The sequence below is a fragment of the Prinia subflava genome, chromosome 1 (genome assembly GCF_021018805.1).
Source record: "Prinia subflava isolate CZ2003 ecotype Zambia chromosome 1, Cam_Psub_1.2, whole genome shotgun sequence".
NCBI lineage: Eukaryota > Metazoa > Chordata > Aves > Passeriformes > Cisticolidae > Prinia > Prinia subflava.
This window is the reverse complement of record NC_086247.1, coordinates 16,103,438-16,129,313: the sequence shown is the minus strand read 5'-3', so window position 1 is coordinate 16,129,313 and position 25,876 is coordinate 16,103,438. Positions and strand designations below refer to the sequence as shown.

General features: G+C 34.7%; 1 protein-coding gene across 3 annotated transcripts in view; it reads right to left on the bottom strand.

Annotated features, from left to right (window-relative positions):
• The window catches only part of CSMD3 (CUB and Sushi multiple domains 3), a 585,345-nt gene that overhangs the window by 351,238 nt on the left and 208,231 nt on the right, over positions 1 to 25,876 (bottom strand). For 2 of the 3 annotated variants that reach the window (XM_063423591.1, XM_063423676.1), the window contains exon 6: positions 23,651 to 23,763. In XM_063423591.1, the coding sequence (XP_063279661.1) occupies positions 23,651 to 23,763 (113 nt within the window). Of the gene's footprint in view, positions 1 to 1,238; positions 1,548 to 23,650; positions 23,764 to 25,876 lie in introns of all 3 variants that reach the window. The other variant, XM_063423509.1, reaches the window with a different exon arrangement.

Below are 25,876 nucleotides of genomic sequence, written 5' to 3'. Positions count from 1 at the left end.
TAACCAGAAAATACTTCAGGTCTCTACTGAAATAAATACAAATGAAACATAAACATCTATTTATTAATTTCTATTTTATATGCAAACCAAAGACAGTAGGGCTTTTTCATTTCTTCTATTTAATTATATATTTTAAAATTCTGGAGAATTGCAGCTTTCCTGTTTCAAAAGGTGTTAGTAAATGAAGCTACAATAACTTACACTAGGTGACTATCCAGTAAGGCAACAGATTCAAAATAAAACTGTCTTTACAAAGGATCAATCATATAATGAGACTTCTACAAATTGCTTGGGCTATAAAAGGTGCCCAAGCACCTCTCATCAATATATTTGTGTTCATAAATTTTTCATGTACAATTAACATGAAGCACATAAAAATTCAAAATGTAAAATAAATGGTATTCAACAACATTAACCTGTAAAATTAAGCTGATCCTTTTCTGAAATTGTGTATGTTTAAAACCACACCACATACAATTTTTTTTCTGAATATCTGATGGTTAAATTTTTCCAGTATTACTTTTTGTCAGTTTCATGTTTCAGATATAGGCATTTAATTTTTAACACAGTAAAGGATGCTAGTTTTATACTTCAAATGTTGACTTAAGCATACAGATTAGATCATCTCAGTATAGAAATATAAAAGAACTTTAGCTTTAACACTTTAATATTTGCTGAATTTCCTAGAGTTCTAAATGATGCTTTGATCATTGATTTTGCATTTGATAGAATGAATATGTACAGATGTTTTAAAAACCAAAATTTTGCTGAAGATTTAAACAGATGGGAGATGAATTCAACTGCATCACCTACAAGTTTAGAACAGCAGCTATTTATAAAGTACATTTTAATGCTATGGTTAATTATATCTAATCACATATGCAGAATAGATTAATATTCTAATCTCAATTCTCTAAACTTTCATCAGCTGTCTCTTACACTAGGCTTTATTGTGAAATACAATGATGCAGGCTATAAAAGAAAATCAGCAAAAGAAAATTCCTTATATGTACATTTTGTCTTTTAATATATCAAATCAATTTAAATAACCAAGGCAACATTATTACTAATTTCATTTTTCCATCTGACTGCCCTACTAGAAGTCAAATTTAGACATATTTAATCCCTTTCCCATTTGGTTTAATACATTTCCTAAATGGATACCTGAACTTTAATTTTAATTGATACAATATATTTTTTCATAACTACATGGGCACAAGTAAAATAATATCCAATACCTCTATGAGTAACAACTGCAAGTTCTTTAGTTCTTTCTATCTGCTCAGCATTTCTTGGTCCTCTTCTTGCGCTTTGTAAATTTGCTGGATGAAGAGAGAGTGTTTCCTTGTAAGTGGCTGACTCCAGAACTGATTTTCTTATATTCATAGCTTGTACTCGTTGTTGTCCAGCAGATTGTGTACGGGTGGTCACTGCACTGGATACAGCAACATCAGCAGATGTGCTAGCAACAGTAATGGCACCAGTAGTGGCTGCAATATGCTCCTCTAACTCACCAGTGGAGGCAGCTTTGATGAAAGTAGAAGAACCTGTGGGACACACAGTAGTACTGGATGCTAACTTTTTCTTTTGAATTGTGTTTTCTTCATCAATCTAAAAGATTAAATTTCCCTCTGTTTAACATAGTAAAGACAACTGACATGAAAAAGAGGAAAGTCAATAGGCTTTATTTTATAAAATTGAAGCAATCAGAACATTGTTTAATGCTAGTGAACATTTTGTAATAATAGTGATAATACATGTTAAGTTTTAAATGTCTTCAAAACTTTTTTACCAGTCATAATGACAACACATAATTTCCACCCCTGCATACAGTCCTGAAATCAATATGGGTAGAGCAAAATATACAACTATACGATTAACAGGGCCCCCACACTTAGAAGAGTGGAAACCATCCAATCAAGGAGCGAAATGGCAGCATTATATAGAAACCTGAGTAGCAGAAAAAACTGCCATACTCCAGCTGCTAATAAGGCTGCCATGCTTTAATATGCTCATTCTTTTCATCAAAGCTTGACAGGGCTCTAAAAGCCCATTCAGACTTGACACGAGGCCAAGTGTAGATGAATAATAAAAGGCACACATTTAAACAAAACTTGTCAGCATTATTATTTATACTTAAGATTGTAAAAAGGCTTTATATGTAATTCTCTTTTTGCTCTCCGGTTTCTGGAATGGACCAGATTATTTTACTAAAACCCCTCACAAACAAAATATTTGATCACCTAAAAATTGCCCATCCCCCATTGCTTGTGAAGACATTATTAGCACTTTTAAGTTATCTAGTACTTAAAATATATAGCCATTTTTTCAATATTTTAAAATATAGCAATATTTTATTGACATTTTCATCCTTCCCCATCCCCCATATTTGGCTGCAAATGTTTGGAAGCCAAGTCTCTCACCTGTGAGCATTTAGAACATCTTAACACAGTAGAAACTCCATCTGGACTGCAACAAATAAATGACTGGGCAATGAATAACAAAATCCACCATAAAAATAGCATAAACAATGCTAAGGTAGCAAGAACTGTAATATGTTTTGCTAGTATCTTTAAAACACGTCTTTTTTATTCCATCATAATGATAAGGGGCCCTTGAAAAGTCATTCAAACAATAATCCACACTTCTCTTTTTGATTCTGAGCTCTCCTCTCATACTTTGAGATTTGTCTTTTGAATGTAGTGGGTGATGTCAGGATGCAAAGCAACAAGAGTTTCACGCTTCTAGAAAAATCTGTCCACTAGAAAATGGAAGTAAGACTCCCAGAGGAACTAAGCATTATATAGAATATTTAAGGCAAAAAGTTTATCAGATCTCTTGACAGAATTCTGAAATGTTCTCTATAAAATAATGGAAAAGATCCTCATATCAAAAATACTCAGTCTTGCTAATACAGTCTATTGTGTTTACTGCAGAAATTTTAGGCTAAAACTGGTTTATCATACTATTAAAAAAACTAAGACAAGAGGATATACTAGCTTTGTAAAGACAACAAATAAAGCTGATGTGGGTACATATTATTTTTGCTACCTGACATTTAATGTCTTAATATTTGTTGTGTAGTACATCGCTTCTAAATCATGGTGGTGGTTTGCCCTGCAGAACTAAAACACCTTAGAAGCACCCTGTGAGACTCCAGGTTTATGTGTCTGAGACCAAACCAAAAACTACTTGCTGTCCTATGATGGCAGTGGCAAAAGTAACTAAAATAGATCTCAACATGTTTTATTCTTTATTTCATAATAAAAGAAGAAAATTGTCACAATATTCATAATACCAAAAGTCTAGACTACTTACGATTCAGTATACAATTTTGACAGATTGGTATCACGTTTAAAACACAGAAAATACAAATGCATGGCCAAGAGATATTTTGAAACAGAAAGATGTTGTTTAAAACAAAGAAAACTTAATGTATGTTACATAACCACTGTTATTAAAACAAAATCTATGTGAACATATATTTATCGTGCATGCAAATTTACAAGAACAGGCATTCACCTGCTTCCAATATCAAGGTAAAAGCAAAACTATATTCAAAATCTCCATCAAATGGCATGGTCTATCCTATTTATTTCAATAGGCACAGGACTTTAAATGAGAACAACTTAAAATAAAGTTCATCTCAAAAGAAAAAGGCAAGAAGCTACTTAAAGCTACAAGGCTTATACACTGAAAAGTACTGCTTTACAGAGGCAATTTTCGAACAGAACACCTAAGTTGTTAGCCTTCCATATCTTTACACTGAAGAACTCATGCAGAAGATGAGTAAAGTTAAACAATACGGCTTGAATTACATGGAGGATTTTGAGAGAAATTCGATGTTATGTATAAATAATCTTGTAAGTACCAGTTACTGCACAAAATAGATCCATCAATGTTTTCATAAACATGATTTGTAATCTGCAAAAGTATGAATTTTGGTGGTTTTATTTTATGAAAACAATATGACCCATTGAAACATCTTTGTTGCATGGGCCTTTCAACATACTCTCCACTTCAGTCTTCTGCAATCACATCTGTCATTTCAATTAGTCAAAGAGATTATTTTTAAAAATTTATTTTTCTATGTGATAAAGAAATACTCCTATATCATTTTACTTTAATACTCTATTTTTTTTTGAAAAAAGGAGGAAAAAGGAAAGAAAAACTTTTAATGATAAATGACAGAAAAAGGAAGAAAAGGAGATTGATCTCTGCTTTTTGGGAAAAGCTTAAGCCAAAATTTTGCAGTCAGCTGAAGTCAACTCAGAGGCAGAGCATCACATTGAATTCACAATCAGCCACTGAGAAGATGTGAGCCTTGAGGAACTGCCAGGATGAATCATATGTGGAAGCAGTAAGGACGTGGGGTTAAGAAAGTATAATTGCTGTTCAGGGCATGGGTTCACAAAGAAAGACAACCTGACCAGTCCACACTTAAATAGTCTGAGACCTACTAGACTGGACCAGCATTTCTCTAGGCAAGTCTCTGTGGAAGAAGAACAGATGAAAGACAGTAAAACTGAGGACCTTTCATATGTCAAATTAGCCTGCTTGCACAAGGAAAGATTTGAAGTGATATTTACACTTAAAACTTGTATCTGTGTAGAAGAGAAAAAAGATCAAGCTGATGATCTACAAAGAAATTCAGTTCAAAAAACTAGTCTTAACAAGACACCACTCAAAAGTGTTGCAACTGTTAAAACTTAGGATAATGCAAACATATGGGAGACCCATAAGCCTTTCTATTTATATAGGAGTGGAAGTTGTTCTTGATTCCAGGATCATTTTTAGTAGAGAAAAGAGGCAAGAGCCTTTGACATTTGCCTGAAACAAAGCTCCAAAAATAGATTATGAATCTGTGCTAGATGCACACACTTTGCATATGCAATATGCTACAAGTATACACAGGATTCCTGTTGTAAACATGATACCAAAGGAAATTTACCCCAGATAAACTTATTGTGGAAATTCAATTAACAATTAATCTAATGGACTAACTTTTAATAAGTAATTCCTGAGGGAATAATCCAGGGAAATAATAAATACCTTTGCCCACTCTGAGATACATTCACCAGAAAGAAAAATAAGGCAGAAAACGGTAACTAACAGAGTGAAAACACTTGTTGAAAACCATCTTTTTATTTTTCCTTTTAGAGGACTCTGACTTTGGAAAGCATTCCTGTAAGTTGTCCCCTGTTCTCCAGGCTGAGAAAGCTCAGGTTGCTCAGTCTTTCCTCACAGGGTAAGTGCCCCAGCACCCAACCATCTTGGTGACACTCCACTGAACTTGCTCCAGTGAAAAATTCATTTTCCCTGTCATGAAGCACAAATCTTGAGGCATTATTCCAGCTATGGTCACAGAAGTGTTGAGACAAGGACAAAAATATTTCCTTTCTAATCTACTAACCACATTCTCATTAATATAACTCAGTATGCTGTTGGCCTTCTTTCCTCCCAGGGCACACTGCTGTCATGCTCAGCTTGCTGTCTGCCACAACACACAGGATCTATTCAGCAGAGCTGTTTGCTATCAGATACTCCTGTTGCCAGGGCTTCTTCTTACCCAGCTACAGGACTTTACACTGACCTTTGCTGAGTTTCATAGGATTCCTGTGGCTCATTCCTCAAGGCTGTCTGTGTCCCTGTGGCAACCCTGTCCTCGGCTGTACTGACTGTGGGTCCCTGGCTGTAATGACTGACATTTTGGTGTCATCTGCAAATCCAATGACACTGCTCTCTGTCATTGACTGAGGCTCATTGATAAACACATTGAAGAGAACTTGTACCAGAACAGACACTTGTAGTGCTCCACTTGTTACTGGACTCCAGGTAGAAAGTCTGGCCCATTTATGACTATTTTCTAAATTTAATTCTTTTAATTTTAGAGGTTGAAGAACAGTTAAAACATGCAAATTGTTCATAAGACCAAATGGGATCTAAGGCAACTGTCCAACAGCTATTCTAATTCATTAGAATTAATTTTGCTGATTGATTCCTAAACCCATATTGAGTTCAAAATGTGAAAGCAAATCAGAATACTCACTATCTTATTTATTCAGGATGAATAAAGGTACAGGACTGTATTAGCTCTTGTGACATATATTATCCAGCACAAACTTCCCAAACAAGGCTAAAAGTCCTTAATGCAGATGACCCTAAAAGGGACTCAGATTACAGAAAGGTGCTAATGAGGTAACTGATTTGAGGTCAGCCTCGAGCTTTGCCTGTGTATCTTATTAGCAAGAGTCCAGTCTTTTTTGCAATGAGTACTTGAGAAAGAAGTGCAAACAGTCTTAAGCAAAAAATAAATTAATACCTCATTAAAGAAAAAAGAGTGAGTTACAATTACAAATAGAAATTTTAAAAAGACATCACTGCATTCCATCTTCATTCTTCTTTCTGATGTTCAAAGACTTTTAGTCAAGGTTTATTTAGCGTCCTGACTTAAAACCTTCCTATACTTAACTAATTTTGGAGTGACCCATGTATCTTATTAGGAAGACGCCTTTTTTTTCCTATCTTAATTAACTATTCTCTTTGATGTTCTCTGTCATTAAATATCTGATGCTTGCAAAAAAAATCCAATAAATTGAGACACTTAATTGGAAGAATATATTCTGTATCTCTTAAAGGAATTTTAAAATTTGTGTAGATATAGGCAGCTTATTTGACTCTTAACATATGCCATTCCAGATATATTATTTAAAAAAAAATCATGTCTTTTATTCTTCATAAATTTCTAGTATCTTTACCTGCACTTAGGATCAAATTGTAATAGAAAATAAAGGAAACAGATATATAAACATAGATTTTAGAACATAAGCATTAATGGCTGCCATAAAATATTCTTCTGACAAAATCTATTTTCAGCTCCCAGCTATTCAGAAAAGAAATAAACTGTGACTTTAAAGAAATACAATAAAACTGTGGTTTTAAAGAAATACATGACTGAAAAAGGTAAAGTTCAAAACAAGTTCCTAAACTTTAGTTTAAATAGGCAGTCACTGATGGACTTACACAAATGGCAAAAACTCCAAAATCTATCTAGTCAGAGGTTTTAAAAAGTCCATTTGGTTCCTTTTGTTTTCATGTTGTTCACATTTGTGAGCCTTGACTCAGAATTTCATTTTTATTTCCTTTTGATACCAGAATTTACCTTTTTGCATTACTGCATCCTCTTAAGATTATTTTTAAGCTTGCCTTTTTTTGCTCCTTTTTCAACCTCCTTATTGTTATCTCTTTCCTCTCCTTTTCTCTACTTTCTATGTAAAGTTGTAAATTTAATCAATTGCTACAGTAAGACATATATCATAACAGTATGAAAGTGGCAATTAAGCATCAACCAGAAATTTTCCGTGATGCAGGAGATATGTCATACTTCAGTATACACAAATGCATGTCTTGATGATCTTCCATATGCCTCTCTCAGTGAATTTAAGATCACTTTGCATTTTTTAAGTAGATACTGACAATATGGTAAATTTATGCACCTTAATGTTATCAAAGTGATTACATTTGGAAATCTGAAAATTCAGACAAAATGCCAAACATCTCTAACATTATTTATTTTCTTTCTACTAAAATCAGGACATATACAGAGAGCTACTGGTTTTTTACATATATATCTGTCCAAGCTATAGATTTTATTGCAGCAATATATGTTTGTTTAATAGAAAAAAAAATGAAAATTACCAACATAGGCCCAACATATATAAAATGTTCTTTCAGTTGGTTTACTAAAAGTGAGAAAGTACTTTCTGAAAGGCCTGTTACCTTTAAGAAAAAGAAGAAAACCCCAAAACCTTAACACAAATGAATGGTAGTAAATAAGAAAGCAGTGATTTGAGATACAGAATATTTTTTTTTGTATAGTCATACTTTGCTTTCTTTCCAAAAGATATGCATCAATGTAACATAGATCTATGTAATCAAACATAATCATACAAAAAACTTCCAAATGATACAACTTAAAAATTCTTCAAGACTCTCAATAATATTGTAGGAATTTATGAAATGAACAATTTGGTCAGCCTCCAGATGCACCCTGCTCTACTCCTTGCCTCAGGACAGGGGGACCAACACTGGCTGAAAAGCCCTGCCGGCCTCAGCCCTGATCCCTGAGCTAGCCAGCCTTCAGGGAGCTGTTAGCCTGTGCTTGTCTCTTATTCACTGTGGAAAATACAATACCTATGAGCAAAGCAATACAATAAATTTAATGAGAACTGTTATTTTTCCTTTAGTTCTCACTCAGAATAAATAAAGTTAATCTCTAAGCAAAATAAATCTTGATTACAAAGCAAAGTAAAGTTGAGTGATTTACAAATGAAACTGTACCATCTTTTATGTTTTGGTTTTATCTAAAAGGTCAGGACAGACTAAAAAATAATACTTTTAAAGAAAGGTCAGGTCCTAAGTGAGATAAAAAAAATTCTCTGGCAAGGAAAAAGGTTTCTTCAGTATAAAAAACTGATTCAAAATCCACTTAGAGTTTACAGGGATAAAGTTATTCCTGCAGAACAATCGTGTGCTGTCAGCATCAAGTGGGCAGTAAGTGAACTTTTAAGCTATGAAGTGGCATCCAGTGCAAAACAAGAGCTTTGCCAGAGGAAAATCTTCCCTGTGAGAGAACCCCAGTGATCCTTTAGACAACAATTTCAAGGTATCCTAAGGTAAATGCTTACACACTAAAATTTCAAAATCATTTTAAGAAGAATTACATATGTATTGCCTTAGTGAGCATTTCAGGCAATTTTGCACCACAATACAATGATAAAAATGATAGTGTTCTTGTTCAATAACCAAAATTGTTTCTAATACCATAAAAGATTGGTTACTGCAATCTTTCCTCACTGATACGTTGCACAGAGAAATGCTCACAAAGACAACTTCTGCAGGAAAAAATATATTGGCACATCTAAAAACATAGTAATTTGACACCATCTTACATAACAGCCAAGCAGGTAAACTTAGGAAATGTGTGTTATATGAATAGGCAGTGAGATGGATCAAGAACAAGCTGAACAGCAGATCTCAGAGGGTTGTGATCAGCAGAGTAGAACGCAGCTGGAGGCCTGTACTCGGTTATGATTCCCAGCGATCAACACTGGGTCCAATCTCATTCAACTTGTTTTTGATCATCAATGACCTGGATAAAGGGATTGTACCCTTAGCAAGTTTGCTGATGATATGAAACTGGGGGGAGTGACTGATACACCTGAAGGATGTGTTGCCATTCAACAGGAAGGGTGTGATCAGCAGGTCGAGAGAGGTGACCCTTCCCCTCTACTTGGCCCTAGTGCAGCTACATCTGGAGTGTTGTGTCAGTACAAGAAAGACAAGGAGCTACTGAAGAGGGTGCAGTGGAGGGCAAAAAAGATGATGAGTGGTCAGTAGCATTTCTCTTATGAGGAGAGACTGCAGGAGCTGCAAGTGTTTAGTTTAGAGAAGACTGAGAGGGAATCTCATCAATCCATATAAACACCTCAAAGGTGGGTGTCAAGAAGACGGTGCCAGACTCTTTTTGGTGGTACCCAATGATGGCACAAGGGCCAATGGCCATAAAATTAAACCTAAGAAGTTTCGCATCAACATGAGGAAAAATTTTACATTGAGGGTGGAAGAGCATTGGGACAGGCTGCCCAAGGAGGTAATGGAGTCTCCCTCTCTGGAGACACGCAAAACCCACCTGGATGTTTGCCTATGTAACCTGCTCTAAGTGACTGTGCTTTGGCAGAAGGGTTGGACTGGATGATCTCCAGAGGTCCCTTCCAACCCTAACAATTCTGTGATTCTGTGATTTGTCAGAAATGGCAGCAGTTTTTGGATATTACTTACACTTCTTGACGTATAGGACATAAAAATGTAAAATTTTGAGACAACTGCTCACAATATCTGAACATTTCAGACTTCATCAGAATGGTTGAAGTAGAAAGGTCACTTTCAGAACTGTCAGCAGTTTTACAGTCACTGCTTGATATTTACCTAAATTAAATGGTATGACCATCTCTATAGAGGTAAGTTTCTGAGAGATTCCACACAGTTCCAAAGCAACTTCTTTCACATTTAAGAAAAAGTTGCTGGATAGCAGTGAATGAGAGTTTTCAGCAGTAACTTTGTTTCTCCTAGAAAATAATAAATAAAAAACCCCAATAACAAATAAACAACAACAAAAAATCACATTAATTCTAGAAGGAGTATAAAGTTGAGTACAAAAATGGACATTTTACCTCTGTAAAAAGTCCATGGGATACTTAAATATTAGTTACACACTCTATTCAATAACAATCCGGACATAATCCTCTGCAATGTGTTCTAGGAGAATCCTGCTTGGGCAGGGAGTTGGGCCAGATGACTCCCCTGTGGTCCCTTCCAACACTTCAAGGTCAAGCTGGATGGGGCTCTGAGTAACCTGGTCAAGTGAAAGGTGTCCCTGCTCATGTCAGGGGTTTGGAACAAGATGAGCTTTAAGATTCCTTCAAACCCAAATCATTCTATGATTCCATGATTCCATGATATCCATTTTATGATTCTTTCAATTTCTTTAAGGTTGGTTAATATTCTCACTAGGTTGGTTAATAATTTCTCACTAGGGTCATTGGGAATTTGAATGATTCTTGGCTTAACTACTACTGACTGGTTTGCTATGAGTCAAAAAGATTGTTCTCAAATGGCTTGAACAATCAGAACGCAAATTTATTATGAAATTTATTTTGAATTCTTTCAAAACTATATTTTTATCACTATTTTTTTTTAAACTATGGGTTTGAGAACTTTCTAGGGAAAATATTATTTAAACATGTAAGCCTTATATATCTTTCATGAAAAGTCAAACTACCCAACATGATGCTGTATACAAAAGAAGAATCCTTTCTTCCTATCTCTCCAGATAATAAACTGTGTATGCTATCTGCCTGTTACACTAATACACTAGACATATATATTAAAAGTTATGGCTTTTAATCCCAAGCTTACTGTTAACTGAGAAGGGAAGGAAAAGTAGTCTCAGGTGAAGAAAAATAGAAAAAGGAAAAGATTGTTTCGCTTTCACAAAGTCAATAGATCTCTTCCCTTTTGAATTTGAGTCAGCCTGATTTAATTTGAATATATGTCCTTCAAGTCAAGGATTCTAGTCACATATGTTTTAATATATCAAAGTGTACCAAGGCAGTATGATAAACTAAATAGCATTATCTAAGCAATTCTGCCAGCTTTGTGAAAAATGGAATGGTAACAGTTACCTAGCTTCCAGCTGCCCTGGATTAGGGCTCAAAAGACCTGGTGCCCTATTCCAGTGGTAACTTTCTGGTAATTTTGTGTAAGTCACTGTGAAGCATGTGCCTCAATTCTGACATCCAAAAGAGATCTAATAAATATTTCCAATATCCCTGTCATTCATAATGTTATGGTCTATGGATCTCCCCTCCTCCCACTGATATATTATTTTTCTAAGTGGCAGGGTCCTATGTATATGCATCACTTTTCCATCAGAAACTTACTCATATGTTTGATATCTTTGCTTTCTCTAAACTTTCTTCAACTTTGCTGTATTTTTCGGAAATGAAGAGACGCCAGAGCAACAAGTCAAGGCGAACATTGATTTATACAGCAGCACATTTTCTGTTCTGTTGTCTACTCTTTCCCTAGTATTTAGGTTAAAAAAACTAAGGTTTTTTTTTTTAGCATTCCAAGTATAGACCTAAGTATGGTATGACATACCACACATTAAGTATGAAGTGCTCTTAGTATACTGACTAAATCAGAGCATATGAGCTTGCTGGTATTACTGACAATAGTAATCATCAACAGATCTAACAATTTTATTTCCAAATCTTTTTGCCTCAGTCTTCACTGGCAATTCCTCCTCCCATACCTCCGAGTGGATAAGCTCCCATACAGGGACTGGAAGATGAAACTCTTTTACACTGTCAGAGAAATTCAGGTTCATGACCACTTGAACATAAGTATATGGGGCCTGATGAGCTGCGCCCCATAGTCCTGAGGGAATTTGCTGATACAGTAAGCCACTGTCCATGATACTCGAGAAGTCATGGCAGCCAGGCAAAGTCTCAGGTGACTGGAAAAGGAGAAACATTTTACCTATGTTTAAAAAGGGTAGAAAGGAGGATCCTGGGAACAACCAACTTGTCAGCATCATCTTTGTGCCTAGGAAAGCCATGGAAAAGAATACTTCTAGAAGCTGTGCTGAGGCACATGGAGGACAGGAAGGTGATTCAGAACAGTACTGCAGCTTCACCAAGTTCTCTCTAATCAACCTAGTGGCCTTCTACGACGGACTAACTACAACAATCAACAAAGAACCATATATGTCATCTATTTGGACTTCTCCAAAGCCTTGGACATGGTCCACCACAACATCCTTCTGTCTAAAGTGAAGAGAAATGGATTCTGTGGGTGAACTGTTCAATGGATGACAAATTGCTTGGACAGTTGTGCCCAGAGGGTAATGTTCTGGACCGTTTAGTGTTTTGACAGACATGGTGGAAAAGTGGTTTCCCTTGGGGGTCCATATTGGGATCAGTATTATTTAGTGTCTTCATCAATGATATAAACTGAGGCACTGAATGCATCCTCAGACAGTCTAAAAACTGCAAGAAGCCAAGTGACTGACATGTCAGAGGGATGGGATGCCATTCATGGAGAGCTGGATAAGCCTGAGAAATGGCCTGTGAGAACCTCATTAAACTGAACAAGGCCAAGCACAAGGTGTCATACCTGGCTCAGGGCAACCCTTGGGATCAATATAGGCTGGAAGATGAATGGGTCGAGAGCAGCCCTGCCAAGGACCTGGAGGTGATGGTGGAAGAGAGGCTGGACATGACCCAGCAATGTGCACTTGCAGCCCTGAAGGCCAATTGCATACAGGGATGCATCAAAAGCAGCGTGGGCAGCACGGCTAGGGAAGAGATTTTGCCCCTCTACTCTGACCTTGTGAGATCCTGTTTAAAGTGCTGCATCCAGATCTGGGGGCCTCAGCACAGGAAGAACACAGACCTGTTATAGAAGGCCCAGAGAAGGGCCATGAAGATGATTATATAGATGGAGCACCTCTCCTATGAAGAACAGCTAAGAGAATTCAGCCTGTTCAGCCTGGAAAAGATATTTCTACTGGCTGACTGTTCAACTAGCACAGACTAGATTCCAACCAGGGTATGTAACATACAAGAAGTCATAATTATTCAACAGAATCCCTTCAAGTTCAATCTCTTTATTGCTATCCATCTCGTCACCTAAATCTTTCTTTCACAATCCCTCACTCTCCCCTCTAACCACTTTACTTGACTGTCTCTGTGTTCTGTATATTCAGAAAATTTCATTTTCTGCAAAAGGTATTAACAATTTTCATATTGACCCGGGATCCAGACCAAAAATAACATACATCTTGGCATCAATAAAACAAAGCAAGTAAGTACATTAGAAAGAAATACACAATAGAACAAACATCAATGCTAGAAACACTTTTGTATTCACACTGCTATCCTATGTTTGTTGTGACATTTTTTTCAGACTTAGAAGGGTTATCACCACAGTTCTCAGGGGACTTTTACTATTTTCTTTCAAATATGAATGGTACTGAAATTTGTCATAATGCAAATCTAAGAAATTACATAACTGAGAATCTCTTTGGTTAGTGATCTTTTAAACAAATTCCATAGAATAATATTCACTAGTAGGCAAGGTTTATTGCCTCAGCCACATTTAAGTGAAAACATTTGTTGAACAGAGATGTATGTTTAATAATTTCCTGGTGCTTGTGAATAAGGAAAAAAAAATCATTCTTTCAGCTTTCTCATACTGCTACTGATACAGTACACAAATACAGCAGCCAATGCTTTAAAGTATAAAGAGATCCATTGACTGGAACTCAAGTGGAGAAAGTGTAACTGGGAATTAAAAAGGTAGTTCAGAAAATTTCATTTCTTACTTGAAATAGCTTTCATTAAAAGAGTCACTTTTCATTAAATAGACTTGACTCCTTATTTACTGGGGGACACTTTGCAAAAGGTACTTTCACTTCTCAAATTAGATAATCTTAGACTTAATTCTGAAGTGTAATATCAAATGTCCTCAACCTCCTCTATACTGGGAATGAGTAAAAACTGTAGCATTTCATTTAACACTAAGAAATAACTTCTGGCATAATATCTTGCATGGGTCACTTCCATATTCATATTCCAAAGCAGAATTTTTGATTTAGTTTTTCTATTGGAAAAATATCTCTTTCCTATCTTTAGGCAGGAGGTTATCCAGCATATTATTCAGTCTTCATGCATATGGTGTGATTAGTTTTTACAAATAATAGACCAGGGAGAAATATTTAAAGAACAAACCAGCTGTATTTCACATATTTTATGCCTCAATATAAACCTAGCCAGTTCATTAATTTAAAATTCAAATTAAAACTACATCACTACTCCACATTTATAACCTCAAGCACATGAGGATATGCTTTCTGTCAATGTCAAATGCAAGTGCTCTCAGTAACTAAATAACAAACATACGCACTTAAGGCTAAAGAGAAGAGAGAGACAGACAGAAATAAAAGACATTCCTGCATAGTGGTTTATGTCATCTAATAAGAAACTACACATAAAGATTTGAGTTTCAGAGTAGACAAAAAACCCCGTATTCAGGTACTTCATTATCTAGTTCTCTTCATCTGCCTGTTGTTTTCTTATCAAAATTATTTCTTCCCTTGTGTGTGTGTTCCCTATTCGCAGTAAATCATCCCTCCAAAATGTAAAATTACCTTCTATAACTAAAAAAAAAAAAAAAAAAAAAAAAAAAAAAAAAAAAAAAAAATTGAAAATGCTGAGTGAGGGAGGAAGAAGGAAATGAAAGTAAATCTTCCAGCAGAAATAATTCCAATGCATCTGATGTCAGTAACACTATTACTTTTAGTTTTTAAAATCTACGTTCTAAAGTTAGACCATATTAGGCTTGTTTTCTTTAATGTACAGTAAACTTTATAATGGTCAAAACTATTAATAAAATAACTTGAATGGCTTATTGAATTCAATTACTACTAAAAATTAATAATTAATAATTTTCACAGCTGAAAAATAGAAATAATTTAATTTAAAAGCCCAAGCATATTATGAGAACATTTGCATGTCAAAAATTTTCCATGGGGAAAAAAGGTTTCAACATTTAATCTCACCACTAAATATTCTGAATGTAAACAAGTGTTTTACTCTAGGTTTATCTTTCAGTTGTTTTATCGGCCTGACATGAACAGATGACCAGTGCAATAATTTATGCTGTTTGGTGGCTATGAAGCATGCAGATGTATAGGCTAATGTAATAATGTTTTGACTTAATCAAAATGAAGTATTCTGAAGGTCCTATACACACTATTGTTTATGTACTATTAGTAGAAGTTTTCAACTTCCATAGAAAATTTATTTTCTTAGTTAATTTTCCTTGAATTTTAATGGATTTCCTTAGATGCAATATTTTAACAGATGCAGTAAATATATATATATATATACACACACATACATATAGGCATATATACACAGATATGCATTAATATAGGTAAAAATCTAAATATAAATATTATATACATTTTATATATTTTAAATCTTTTTTCATATATTGATATAAATATGTATATACACATATATATGTGTGTATATTTGTGTGTATATATATATATGTATATATATAAAAATACGATCACTGAAACCACACTGAGGTTTAAATAATTCTTTCCCCTTCCAGAAACCAGGATTTTTCATATTACCTATGGATTTTATAGTTTTAATTTAACATTTTCCTAGTCTTTTCTATTTGTTTGAAATCTTGTATTTTATTTCAATTTATAAATTCTTAAGCCTTCAACCAAATTCACCCAAGCAAAAAGAATGCTTTCTAAGCATTACCTAAATTGAAATAAAGAGCAATTCAGTACTTTTTTGTTGTCTTTTGCAGAGGAGTTGGAATTAATTAAAGTCACTAGTCCATAAAGTGTTAACATTTACTCTTTTTTAAACAATAAAGAAGAGTATGAAGAACAGTAAATGAAGCAGAAAGATACTAAATTTTTTGAATGCCCCTAAAATATCAGAGGTTTTTCTTTATGGTAAATATGAAATTAAGAAGATGCATCCATTAAATCATTAAAAATGGAAAGGACAACTCTTGACTGCATCACAACACTTGTTCCAGAAGTAAATTACAATCTATAAAATTAAGTACAGATTACCATGTCTTAATATTTGACGTTAGTTCTATTGGCTTTTTTAAATGAAATATCACCTTACTTGAAGTAAAAAGAAATTGAATTAAAATTATAAAATGAGATCTTTCTGGATCCCTGTATAGTATCAGACCTAACTGCCAATAGTGGTGTTATTAAAACCTATCACTGGGGGAATTCTAAAAATAAGTTCTTTGAATTTGGAGATGGTCAACAAAATGCAACATTTTTTCTCCTCTACAACTTGACTACAACAAAGTCAATCTCATTCTGTGCACTGTAATTTTGTGCATTGTGTGGGTGTATAATTGTGAATAAAAGACATCTCAAATGTGCAAAGGTGAAAAATAATCTGTTTAGAAAATATATCTCCATATGAGACGAAATGGAGCTGAAAGACCCAGGAGTATGAAAATCCACTAAAAACATTTACTTATATGACAATATATGTAATTTAAGCTCTTTTTATGCCTGGAGGTAAAAAGAAAAAACAAAACCCAAACTTCTGAGAGGCTTTGGTAATTTCAGTCAAAGAAAAGAGGATTCTTTTCTCATCCATCCATTGCAAAATCAGGTAGCCATCCATGCTGTTTTAACAAAAGAAGTTCAAGGTCTTAAAAGTCACAGATTCACAATTCTGATAACTAAGAATCTGCCTTGGAAAAAAAAAAGTAAATATCTGTCATCTGTCAAATATATTATCAGTTAAAGCAGCAACCTGGCCTAAGTGGAGGATACACCCCTTATCAAAGTAGGAGACTTCTACAAATGTGACTCAAGTGATGCAGTATACCTTTCTCTCTCCTAGGGAATCTTAAGCCTTTGAATGTTTTGGTATTAAAAAACATTTCAGAAAGTGATAAGTAAGTGCAAAGTGAGATTAAAAACCTACATCAGTGTGTCTGTTGTTGCACTAGGCATACAAACTATTAGAATAAATGCAAATCTGGTCATTGTAGTCAGTGAATGTAGTATTTTAATTGATTTTAAAGCACATATCTAGGACAGGATGTAACAGGTTTGTTATCCTATTTCTTCCTTCCCATCTTCCAGTCTGTATGCCAGAATGGCATGGTGTCCTGGTTCTTGCCAGCATAAAGTGAATTTTCTTTCTAGTTGCTGTTGTAGTGCCATGTTTTGGATTTAGGATGAGAATAGCACACTGATGATTTTGTTCTTGCTGGGCAGTGTTCACCACGAATTAAGGACTTTTCAGCTTCTCATGTTGCTCTGCCAGCAAGGAGGCTGAGAGTGCACAAGAAGCTTGAAAAGGAACAGAGCTGGGTGAGCTGACCCAACTGGCCAAAGGAATATTCCATACCATGTGACACCATGCTGAACAGGGGATGAGGCAACTTGTCTGGGGGGTGGCAACTGCTGCTCAGGCACTGGAGGGATATTGCTTGACAGGTGGTGTGTTGCTTTATGCATCACTAGTTTTGTATATTCTTTTATCATTATGACTATTTTCCCATCCTTTCTGTCTTGTTAATTGGCTTTATCTCAATCCATGAGTTTTACCTTTTTTCTGACTCTCCACTCTTTCACTGGGAGCAAATGTCTGCTTGGTGTTTAGGTGTCTGAAATGCTAAATACACCTTGTGATGTCCTGTAAGTTCTAACTTGCCAGCACCATGTCTCTTCTAGAACACCTCTGCCCAGCCTACCATGTGGTCATCTGAATCACTCTGCAACTCACACTGGCAGCATTAGCAAGGTATGGGGAAGGCTGACTTACCTATACATAATTTGAGAAATTTTGTAACTTCATAACATACATCTTGCTAATACCTTGGTTTGTCTGCCCAAAGAATTTCTGCACTTCTGCCACTGCCACAGAAATACTGGGTATCTTGGGTGATTTCAGTGATGTATCAGTGCACATATATACTGGCACAGTGTTTCACAGGTCTCCAGCTTTAATGGGTATGCAGATACCTACAGGTGTCTAAACAAAAATCTTACCTATGTCTCTGTTACAGCTGCTAGTCTTTCAGCAGTAGTAGAGATACTGTTTGTTGAAATAGCTTTTGAGATAAGAAATGAATGACAAAATCTGATTAAATTGCCTAGTGTTGTGAAAAAACTGATAAAGACAGTTTTCCCCTTCTGGCAACTCTAGCCATGATGTTGTAAGGCAGCTTAGTACTATTGTTCTTCACCTGATTGGCTATTTCTTTACATTCTTTCTGAAAGCAAAATCAAGAAATAAAAAGAAGAAAAGCTAACTCCATAAATAATTTATGAAGATACATTTCTATTCATAAACAAAATGACTGAAAGAAAAAGAAATAGAACAATAGAAATAACAATAGAAAATCAAGCAGAGCAAGAAGAAACTTTTCAACATCTTTTTCTTCATATTTCATCCATATTCAAGGTCCTCACTTTTATCCAACCTCAGCTCCACATAGTTGGCTGTCAAGTATGATGGAGAGTAACCATTTGTATGCTTTTAAATATTAGCAGGACAACTAAATTTTACTCTATTCTGAAATGCTCATGGGTTTATTTCATTGTTTCATTGGTATTTTCCTATAAGCAAAGATTCTTAATGGATGGCAAATATGTTTGTGCACTTAATTTACATATTTGATACTATTTTGCTCAAAGTGGGAGCATGAGTTTGCACATGGTTTAAACAGAGGTAAACAAAAAAGGGAAGGAAACAAAATCAGTTAAGAAATGTATTTCTCAAGTGCAGTGATTAGCAATTGTAGGGCTACTGTTGAAACCTTTCAGAGCTTAAGGAAGGACAAAGGCAAAGAGTGAGAGGAAAAGGATCCTGGATCTAAAAAGATAGCAAAATTATAGATGCTTAAAGTAACGTCTAACTATCAGATTTTTTTTTTTCTGGAAAGCCTTTCCGGGATCTGTGTATGCTTGATATAAAGAAGATTGAAGTTTGTGTATGCCAGTCAGTAAGACCAGATGCTGTGAAGCTAACTTAATCCCTTCTGTCCACTTAGATAATATTATGGATTCATACATAAATGATGGAGAGCAAAAAGTAACCAAAAGAAAGCAGCAATCAAAAGGAGCTGCAAATGGAAGGAGCAAAAAAGCACAACTAATTTTAGAAACAGCAGAAGAGGATTACCGGTGCCAAGAAACAGTGAAGCAGCTGCTTCAAGAAGATCCAAAGAAGCTTTTGTTCTACTTCAGCCAACAGTTTCTGACTCAAAGGGAGTTTTAACAAAGCAACAAGAAGATAAAGCATCAGGGCCAGGAACTCTCAGTGAACAGAAAAAGGTGCTGAACCACAGATGACCAGACAAGCAAGAATTAAGTGGGTTATGACACCACAACCTAGATAGCGAAACATTTTGATTCTCCTCTAATTGGAATTTTTTACTGAAGTTTATCTTCTAATCACATTGGGTATTGTTTATCAATGTCTTAAATAATAAATACTTAATAAATTACTATCTTTCATAAATAAAATTGTCTATTAAAAGAAATTAATACACATAACTCACATGACTGTGTACTTCAATCAACCTGAGAGCTTTCTACAGTTTCATGCATCTCATAAAATTTCATTTCTTCTGTATAAGTCAATTAAAAAAAAACAAAAAAACAAACAACTTTTAAGGCCTTAAAGGCCCATGCCTGTTTGCAAGTCTTAAACAGAAAATTAGGAAAATATGTTTAATTGCATTAAAAATGTGTTTACAAAAAAATATGTAATACCATAGGTTTTCAATTTTTTTTTTGCTGTGGGATTTTTTGGGGTTTGTTTGTTTGTTTGTTTGTTTGTTTGTTTGTTTGTTTGTTTTGGGGTTTTTTTGTTGTTTTGGTTTTTTGTTTTTGTTTTTGTTTTGATAGACAACTATATTTTGACTTTGCAGTGCATGAATTTTAGTCTTCTTTTCAAATGCCTAGGCCACATAGCTTTAGGTATTACACTGAAGCTCAGCCATGTGGGGCTGCCTTATGAAAAAGAATCTTAAAAAACCCTTTTCATAAATTTAAGAGAATAGAAGGGAATGTGACTGGTATAAATGCCAGGGATTTAGTAGCAGAGGGGTATAGGGCTAAACATATCAGCTCTCCCTTCAGCAAGCACTGAGCTATCCCATGCTGGTCACAGCTGGCCACATCTGGCTCCACAATGGACAATCACAGGACACAACTGTGCTCATCAGTAGAATTTGTGACATTTCTATGAAGATGTATTTAAGAAAAAGCAATAAATACAGAGGGAAAGGAACAAGGTCAGAGCATGCATGCTCTATTCCACAGCTAGTAATACCCTCAAAGGGATTGCAGTCCATGGATAACCCACACTGGAGCAGGTTCTTCCCCCAGAAGACGATGGCCCATGGTCAACGCACATCAAGGCAGAAGAAATGAGTAAGAGGGAAGAAACGGCAGAAGAAAAGACTGAGAAATAAGGAACAGCAGAAATTAACTCCTACACTTTGACCTGAATCTCCTGCACTGGCTGTCACATCACCAAAGGGATAAAGAGTAATCTGTGGTGGAATAGAGGAGGAAGTGTCTGGAATGAAGTTAAGTTTTCAAAAGAGGAGAGTAAGGGTAGTTTTCATAATTTCTTTACTATTTTTCTTTGTTTTCCAAAACCCAAAACAGTCATTAAAGATTTTATAATAAGGCTATTTTGTCCAGGACAGCAATTGATGAATGGTTTCCCACATCTTCATTTCAAACATGAAATTTTCACTCTTGCTCTTCCTATTTTCTGCTCTGTTGTACTCTGAGGATGGAATGAGTGAATGGTGGTGGGAAGGCTTTACTGCTGCTTAGGGTTAAACCATGACCCAAATACACTAACAAAATGTGCACTAGTGCAAACAAAATCAGTCAAAAAAGGGAGCGAATAGATGAAAAGGGTACTGCAGTGCCACGCAGTGACAAACTAAAATTATGCAGTGTTCTGAAGTTGAGAATTTGAAGTCCAGGTCCTTAAAAACATGTAACAATAGGCTAAAGAAAATTAAACTAGAAGTACTAAGAAATCAGTAATTCTGATTATAGTAGTACTGTGTAGCAAATATGTTTCAGGAAGGAAACTCAGAAAGAAGTTACAGTCAATCTGCATCAATTAAGCAGGGGAGGGACCAAGGTTTTAACACAGTTACTACTGTGTAGCACTCAGATAAAACAAGCTATTGAAAGAATTAAAAGATTCCCTCTCAAAAGTAATGCAGAAATAAACTCTTGAAAATAAAAACAAGCATTTGTACTACATGGCTTTTTGCAATACGTTTAAAATTTTTATTAGTTATCTGGTTTTCAGAAAACTCATGTTGAATATAAGTGAAATTAAAGTTTGAAAATTGTTATTACAAAAAGGCTTAAAGTTATCTCTAACTGAAAAATTTAAGGTTACATTTCTCAAAAAAATGAGATATTTTGTGCTATACATTTAATGTTTATCTTCTAAATGTATGAAGGTGTTTTAATATATCCCAACCCTAGAAGTGTTCATGGCAGAGTTTGAGCTACCTGGTCTAGTGGAAGTTTCCCTGCTCATGGCACAGGGGTTGGAACTAGATGATTTTTAAGGTCCCTTCCAACCTAAACCATTCTATGATTCTATGATATTTATTTAATTTCTTCACACTCTCTTCTTTAGGCTACCATTAACCTACCAGAAACTACACATTCCCTATTATCTGACCATGCATTTTTCTATTTTCTATTATCAAGGTTATTTTTTATTGATCATATAGTCTTGAGTATGCACATTTAATTCCTTTTCATGCTAAATTGTTTTACCACCTGCATTTATTTTAGAGTAGCAAAAGACATTTTCTTCACTTTAAGTATGGTGGGTTGCTTCAGCATTTGACAACTTAGTATTTATTCCACTTTAACATAAATTCAGCAATACACCAGTACAAATTAAATGAGCAAACCAGAATAGTAAAAATGCCATTATTTAATCACTACATTCTTAGGCAGTAAGGAGAAATAGAAGACACACAGCATATTCAAATCTCCTACACCTACCAACTATCACATTTTATGAATCTTTGATAAAAACCCACATTTTTAGAAGTAAACAAACATAAGCCTGTTCTATTTCATTATATATTACCTCACATTTTTGGCAGAAATGCATGTATGTTCACCATGAGACATGGTTTGTTCTTTTCTCAGTAATTCAAAAGAAACAATCCAAAACACTCCACTTAAACCACCAAAATAGTTATTACATGATTTCTCAATTGTGGGGTAGATTTATTAGAGAGAATTCCTATGTTCCATCTTTTTACAGTTCCATAAACTAGCTACTTCTTAGTAAAGAGTGTGGTTTATCATATGTGGTATGAAAGATATCATGCAAGAAATGAGTCAGTGGTTTTTATAAACCAGTAAGCAGCCCTGAAGCTACATTAATCATCTAGCATCTTTCACATAAATTCATTCAGAATACACATTCCAAAACATCTATGAACTAAGGAAGTCCAAATAAAGATATACAATACCTGCAGAAAATAGTAATTAGTTTTTTCTGTTCTTGTATAGAATATTCTATCTGAGGCAATCACACAGAGGTGTAAAATTTGCAATTATCAAAAATCAAATTAAAAACATTAGTCATAGACTTTTGGTAATTGCAGTTTTTGCATTTCCTGACTAATTTTATCAGATTCTGAATAACTTTATGTAACTAATCTCTTTCTATGCTAGATTTCCTATAAGAAACTGTAAAAGAAATTCCTGAACTAGGTCTTGATAGGAATGCCGTGATTCTTTTTTTCAACAGATAAATGGAAAAAGCACAAAAACATAAAAGGGGTTACTGTTCCCTGAAGATCCATTGATACACTGTGGTGATACACATTTTTACATACTGAAAAAATATTATTTACAGTATTACAATGCCCAAAGTTATGCTTCAGATGCTTTCACTCTTGTTTAAAATAAATGCTTGTTCATAAAAACAGTGGGTAAGAATCTTTCTGGTTAATTAAACCTTTAATAATGGAAAGTAATCCAAAATATAGTAAAAGGTAATATTGTTTAAATACTACTTTGGTAAACAGAAACTTACTCACTGCTTTACAAATATGACTTATACAAGCATAGAGTCAATCCCATTATTTAATGATAAAGACATTCTCTCTGTCATCATTCCACAGTATTTTTCAGAATACTAGGACCGTTTTAAAAGCTAAGTGCTTGCACAGGTTAAAGTAAAGCAGATATCTCCTGTAATTTATTTTGATAACTGAATTTAGATACACTAGATAATGTAAATATCTATATGTAATGTAAAATAATGTAAATATCACTGCTCATATTCTAAGAGAGTGTAATTTGATATAGCAGGTTGAAAAACAAACTATACTTTTATGAGTTTTTTAAGTGGCCCTTCCCATTCCTACAACTTCAAGCACTATTTTTTCTAATAAATACAGCCACAATTACAATTTATTTCTTTAAATGTACCTTGGTAGTGGGCGCTAAATCCACGGTATCGGTGATTGCTGTCTGTTACAAAACGTAGTCTGAGCCAGTTTTTGTTGCTTATAACTGGAGGAGGTATATTCATTCCAGAGAGCCTGAATTAAAACAAATTAAAAAAAAACATTATTGTCAAGAAAACTTTAATATTAAAACTAGGATTCATTGACATGCCCTCTCTGGGACTTTTTATATATTGGTTAGTAGCAATTTAACAAGCATGAACAGACAAAATTGTACACTATGCCCATCCAAGTGATGGGATACAAATCAGTCCTAAGTCAGAAACTACACAACCAGGTTAATGGTCAGGCACAGCACCGTAAAGATGGAAGTACATGGCACTCAGGCTAGAAAGAATTTGTGTCTACACAGGTCAGATAATGGGCTAGACAGAACATTGCTCTGGGTACCAGGGAAACATTCGTACCTTGTGAATTTCACATTCAAGATACGGAGAACAGAGCCTAGGTTATGCAAACCACTATCTAAAAAGATAAAACAGACATCTACCTTTCAAGAATAAATAATTTTCTATAGTCATGGTATAAAAATAAAACAAATATTCCATCACTTGTGTGAATTTGAAAATTAGTTATTAGATGTACAAGAAGAGCAGGGAATTCTACCGGACTGACGCCAGCTAGAAGTCAAGCACCACACAGCTGCTCACTCCCTCCCTTCCATGCCCCAAACAATAGTAAGGGGAGAGAATAGGAAGAGCAAAAGCAAGAAAGACTCTTCAAAAGACAGTTTAATAAGTGAAGAGCTGAGAAAAAAAGGAAGTGATGCAAAAGCAATGATTCACCATATTCCACAAATAGATCAATCAAAACAGTCTCCAAATATTAGCAGCTGTCTTTCAACCCCTCTAGCTTTTTTATTGCTGGCCATGAAGTTATATGGTATGAAATATCCTTTTGGTCAGTTTGGGTCTGTTTAGGTTTTTTTTTCCATCCCAGTATCCTGCCTATGCCCCTGTCTACTCACTATGGGGACAGGGGAAGCAGGAAAGAAAACCTTGATTCTGTGCAAGAACGGCTCAGAAGTCGCCAGTACTTTGTTATGCTGTCAACCCTGGTTTAGTCATAAATCCAAACTACAGCACCTTATGGTTTCATTTTTTCTATGAAAAAAAAAAATTATGAGCCATTAGACTCAGTATACAAAATTACTTGGATTTTTTATTGTTTTGGTTTTCTGCTTGTTTTTTAGCACAAGCATATTGCTCCAATTATACTAGCCTTCATCTTGACTGGCTCATTAAGAAAGTGAACTTAGATTTTGTTGGGTTTTTTGGTTTTGTGGTTTTGGGGTTTTTTTAGGGTTTTGGTGGGGTTTTTCTTTTGTTATTTTATTTTTATATGAGATACCATGTTTATAATGATGGTGAATAAACGTTAGATAGACAATTCTTCCATCAAGCCAATAATTCAATATATATTTCTCACCAAAACCAGTAAGGAGGCACTTCTTCAGAATGTCAACATATTCACCTATGCCCTTCCATGTATTTATAAACAACTCCTCCTGTAGTTAAAATAAAATGCTAGTAAACAAGTATGCCATTTTATGTTCAGACATAAGGATTCCTATTTTATTTTGAGAAAAACTCTATTCATAATAATTAATCTTGAAGTGATTTTTCTAAGTGGAATAAAATCCCAAACCTTACTTAAATAAATAACTAACAAGTTTGTATAGGTGCTATTCTGTGAGGAAGACTTTTGAAATAATATTTGTTTAGAGGTAGTGTTCTCTTCATATTTTCCCACCCACTCTTTCTCAAAACAAAACACGAACATGTTTAAGTCAACTCTCCAAATGTCTAGGACTGTACTAGCACCCTTGTTCCCTCAGGCACTGATATAAATGACAAAAGGCTTGACTGACATCACAGGCTATTAAAACTGCTTCACATACTTGCAAAAGAATGTTTTTATACTGTGAAAACACATTAGCTCAGACTATTCATTTCAGTTGAACGACACATAGAATCTAAGTTTTTTAAGCTTATGAAATTGACTTCAAATTCTAGATCCAGAAATCCAGATGATGAAGTAAAAAAAACCCAAAAACAAACAAAAATAAACAAACAGAAAAATAGTACTGTTAGATTGCAACAGGATGTGGTGAATGTACATTGCTCTGTATCATTTAAAGTCAGAACTGCAATAGACTATGTATAAAGTGTAAGAGGCAGAAGCCTAC